General features: G+C 31.4%; 1 protein-coding gene across 1 annotated transcript in view; it reads right to left on the bottom strand.

Annotated features, from left to right (window-relative positions):
* LOC100573356 (tubulin glycylase 3A) overlaps nucleotides 1–2,023 on the bottom strand; it is a 7,300-nt gene extending 5,277 nt beyond the window's left edge. The window contains exon 1 of the mRNA XM_003242573.4: nucleotides 1,389–2,023. Within this exon, the coding sequence (XP_003242621.1) occupies nucleotides 1,389–1,773 (385 nt within the window). The 5' untranslated portion in view covers nucleotides 1,774–2,023. The remainder of the gene's footprint in view (nucleotides 1–1,388) is intronic.
* Between the last annotated feature and the right edge of the window lie 2,964 nt (nucleotides 2,024–4,987).

Here is a 4,987-nt window from a genome sequence, read left to right as displayed (position 1 = left end):
TCAAGTAAGGGTAGTATTAAAAAAAAAAATTACACGTTCTAAAAACATCGATGACAATACAATAATACTAATAATAATTATAAGATAATATAAAATAAAATAAGTTGTACATTTTATCACATAAACGCTATCAAAAAAAAAAATTAAAATAAACGTTTTCCTTAGTAAATAGAGCCAATTTTAGATAAATACACCATACTATTTTTGTCAATTTTATACTCATCATACATTTTAACTAAAGCTTTAATCTGTCTTAAATCAGAAAGAACCATATTTTTGTTAATTTCTTTTGAAATTGAACATATTTTTGTCATCGTTTCGACTTGGATTTCTGTTATTATTGATATAACCACATGTGTTGGTGGATGGGCGCTATGAAGTTGTCCATTGTCCTACCCTATTTCCAGTTTCGTCTATATGTGACTTTCGGCTAGCATGACAACGTTGCACAAAAATAACGTACGCAATTGTGTTATGAAAAAAGGTTGAAAAAGGTACCGCCCGATAAGTAGCGTACGCAATCGTATTCTACCCTTTAGGGCAGTGGTGCGCAACCTTTTTTGATCCACGACCCCCCAAAATAAATTATTTTTAATACGACCCCCCTTCCTACCAACATTATGTAAGTGTGTAATATAAATTTACTTAATAGTCTCAATGTATACACACAATTTAAAAATAACCCATATACTGCGTGATTCAATAGAACTTGATATCGCAACATTAAGATATGACATAATGTCATAATATTACGATTGACACAGCCATCAACGGTACAAAATAATTGTACTTTGTATAAAACTATAAAATAATATACAATATACATAGTATAAAACTTTTTCGTTTGGTGATTACTGGCGACCCCCTAATAAAATTTCGCGACCCCCTTAGGGGTCGCGACCTCCAGGTTGCGCACCACTGGTTTAGAGACATTATTATTAGTACATTAATGTTCGTGTCCAAGCCCGGATTAAGACATTTTGAGGCCCAGGGGCCAAAGTTTTAAAAGAGGCGAACTCTGTAAGAAAAAAAAAAATAATAGTTTATTATATACATTATGTTTATAATGTATATATTATTTAAAATTAGTTACCTGTTATAATAAATATAATATAGAGATATTAGGTACTTGGCAATAAATAATGTATCATTTTATTTATAAATTATAATGTATAAGCTTTTTTCTTCGCTAAATAATCATCGGTTTTTTAAGGTGATTTATGCAGTGTTATAGCCTATATATCGAAAATAGTAGTGGACAAATCTGAGGCCCCTAAATAAATTCAAACTATTAAGGCCCGGGGGCCATGGCCCCCTCTGGAACCCCCCTTAATCCGGGCTTGTTCGTATCATATAGTATATATTCAGTTCAGCGGCAGTATACTTACCACCCCGACGGAAATAGTCGTCGTCGGCCGTAATTTTGCCGATCCAGCCATTCTTGATCAACTTCGTCTGTATCTCAGCCGGCATCTTGGTCACCGCGGTAAATATTTTTCTCTCGAGGATCGCTTGGTCTACTGTGCCCACCGAGTTCTTGCCGCTTCTTTGACGAAACTTGTCACACGATAACTTAAGTTTTGCGCCCTTGGAGTACGTCTTGGAAACCGCACTAACAAACTTCATGGTTGCCATACCGTCAGGTCCGAACGAACCTACCTTTCGCGTTCGTTTAGCAGACCCATTGCACGACGACAAATTTCCGCGTATGCCTTTGAAGGATAATATCTTGCCTCCGTTGTCTCTAAGTGCAATATGGTTGTTACAGGCCATCGGTACGTGTAAAAGATTCAAATTAGGTATGTGTTTGGTGTTAAAATTTGTTATTGAACTTAAAACGTTTTAAATTTTATAACGTATTTTAATATGGTTACTAGTTAACTATAAATATGCTTTACGTAGTGGTGGAAACGATATATCAAACTCAAACATGTTCTAAATAATAACGCAATTCAATAAAATCTATTACATTTTGACTGTCGATAAAATTATTAGGTATATACCTATTTAGAATATAGGTATTATGAATTATGATTATTATTACCTACTATATAGGCGTGTCCGTGGACAAAAGTGAGGCGGAGGCCGGAGAGATAGCAATTAGAAATAACAAATATTAATTACAATGTAGAAATTCGCTAGACTAAACCGGTGTGACAAATAATGCACCGGGATGTTTGGACCATATCATTTACATGGTTCATTATCCCGGTGCGGGATAATGTGGGATAATTTTAAACCGGTTTAGTCTAGCAAATTTAATACTGTAGAATATCAAAACACGTCAGCACATCTTAATACAGTGTCATTTTTAGTCTACCAGTCTACCATAGTCTACCATAGTATACCTAGTAGCCTAACCTGACCAGTATTAATGTATGATTGATTTATGATAACATTTTCATGTACGAAAAAAAATATTTATTTTGATTTATCTATGTATTTAGATAAAACATACATGCAATTTAACTTATTTAAACTTGTTAAAATGCCGATAGATCAGTAATTAATTATATCCAATCGCAATAAATAATTTATTTTCTGTAACCAATAGCAACCAAATAATAATAATAATAACTTTATTGCATTTAAGAAAATTTTTACATACGTTGTACAAATAAAGATTATTTAAATGATTGTCTCCAAAAGCCTTGGCTTGTGGAGGAGACAACAGTTCATATTTTAAGGTGTGTTTACAATTTTAAGACAACTACATTTAATTCTTACACATAATAAACAACTTAAGTTTATACAAATACATAGGCAATAATCAAACAACAAATTATAAGACAGGCACAATATTCAAATACAGCACAAATGTATGGATGGTTTTATAAACTAATGTTCATCTTATACTTAATATACTTTTTATAACGTTCATAATCATTATAAAATAATAATTGTTTAATAGGTATATCGTACTTCATACATAACTGTATACCTATATTAAATGGATCTTTTTTCCCAAATTCCGTATTATATTTATTTAATCTAAAAACATTGTATCTATTTTGACGAGTAGAATATTTATGGTTGAAACTGACACTTTCAAATTTATAAAAATATAGATTTATTAGTACTTCTTTTGCATGAGATTTCTCCAAATTTAATATATTATAAGTATTATACAGTATATCAGTATTCGAATGATAGGGTTTCTTAAAGGCTATCCTTAGTAACGAGTTTATAGTAGTTCTGAGCAAACCTAAATATTTATCGAAGGTACCACCCCATACATAAATTTCGTATGTATATACTGAAAGAGCAATTGAAAAACCAATTTTATAGGATAGGTGATAAAATATTATTTAATGCTTTAAATCTACCAAACATACTTCTTAATTTTTTAATCACTGAGTCGATATGAAAATTCCATTTTAAAAACTTATCAATCATGACACCCTGCAGATACTTCACTGATTCTGCAACTCTTACACTTATATAGTTACAATTACAAGTACCTATCAAATTTATCTCTTGACTTGAGTCCTCATGTATTTTAATGGGTTCGCAAATTTCAAGATTTTTAACTTTTGTTATGGAAAAAAGGATGTTACATGTTTTATTAAAATTTATTTCAAGGGAGTTTGCATTAAACCAATTTTTAATAGATGACAAAATGTTTGCTGCTTTACTCATTAAATTAAATATTTAAATCGTGAATCAATATTGTAGTGTCATCAGCAAAACAAAAAATAGAGCATTCAAGATCCAAATCAAGAAGATCATTTATGTATAGAATAAACAATAATGGTCCTAAGACAGTACCTTGCGGAACTCCATAATTCAAAACTTTTAAGTTTCTTAGTACATCGTTAATACGAACTTGTTGCCTACGATTTTCTAAAAAACTATTTGCAATTCCTCTAATACCATATTTATCTAGCTTATTTAATAATATTTTATGATAAACGGAACCAAATGCTTTTTTGACATCAAGGATTATGCCAAGTGTTGAATTACCATCATCTAAACTATTATGTATACAACTGACGAGTATTTGTAGAGCAATTGATGTACCTTTATTTTGCCTAAAATCAAATTGGTTATTAGAAAAAACATTAGATTTCTCAAGGAAATTATATAAACGTGTTTTAAGACATTTCTCGAGAACTTTTGATAATGTATATGTTAAGGAAATTGGATGATAATTTGAACAAAGTTTTTTATCGCCTTGTTTAAAAAGTAGTACAACTAGAGTATGTTTAAAAAAATTTGGGAAAATTCCTAAAAAAAGAGATACCTAAATTAAAGATATACTCTAAAATATATATTCAATTTCCATTTTAATAGAAGGTACAAAGGTACCATGCATATTTAAAGTCCTCATAGTTTTAACTTTTAGCTGTACGTTATTGTTTAGTCAGTATTACGACACAGGTAAAGTTCTTTCATATGAAAGAAAAATAATAATGCACGACCGAAACAATACACATGCAGATATGTGTGATAACATCATATGATAATTTGTATGATGACATAACCTAATAGAATATAATGTTGTATTGTTTATGTAGGAGCAAGCGACTAACCATGTGCGCTCTAAAATCTTGTGTTATATGCAATATTAAATAAAGTGAAGTTGTTTATTACAGTAAAATGTAGTTATGACATCTCTTAAGATATTACAAATGGCGACGAGGCAAAAACAATAATTGTGAACGCGATCAAAAAGGATAAAGTAACTATTCTACGATGACGAACAGTCAGAACAGTAGAAACGCCCAAGGCGGGAACGAGGGTCCAACTGTACAGAAAGTCCAAACGTATGGTACTATGGGGACGTTGGCTGAGTTCAGAATCGATGGCGACTGGAATGTGTACCAGGACGGAGCCTGGAACCATAACCTAACCTTTACTAATAACATGCATGGGCGAACAAGCATATAAGATGCTTAAGGATCTATGTGATCCGATTAAGCCAGCTGATAGGACATATTAGCAACTATACACAGTACTGACTAGGCAGTTTGCTAAAAAAGTATCA

This window comes from Acyrthosiphon pisum, chromosome A2, assembly GCF_005508785.2.
Source record: "Acyrthosiphon pisum isolate AL4f chromosome A2, pea_aphid_22Mar2018_4r6ur, whole genome shotgun sequence".
Taxonomy (NCBI): Eukaryota; Metazoa; Arthropoda; class Insecta; order Hemiptera; family Aphididae; genus Acyrthosiphon; species Acyrthosiphon pisum.
Note: the sequence above shows the minus strand (reverse complement) of the source record. Positions and strands in the feature narration are given on the sequence as shown.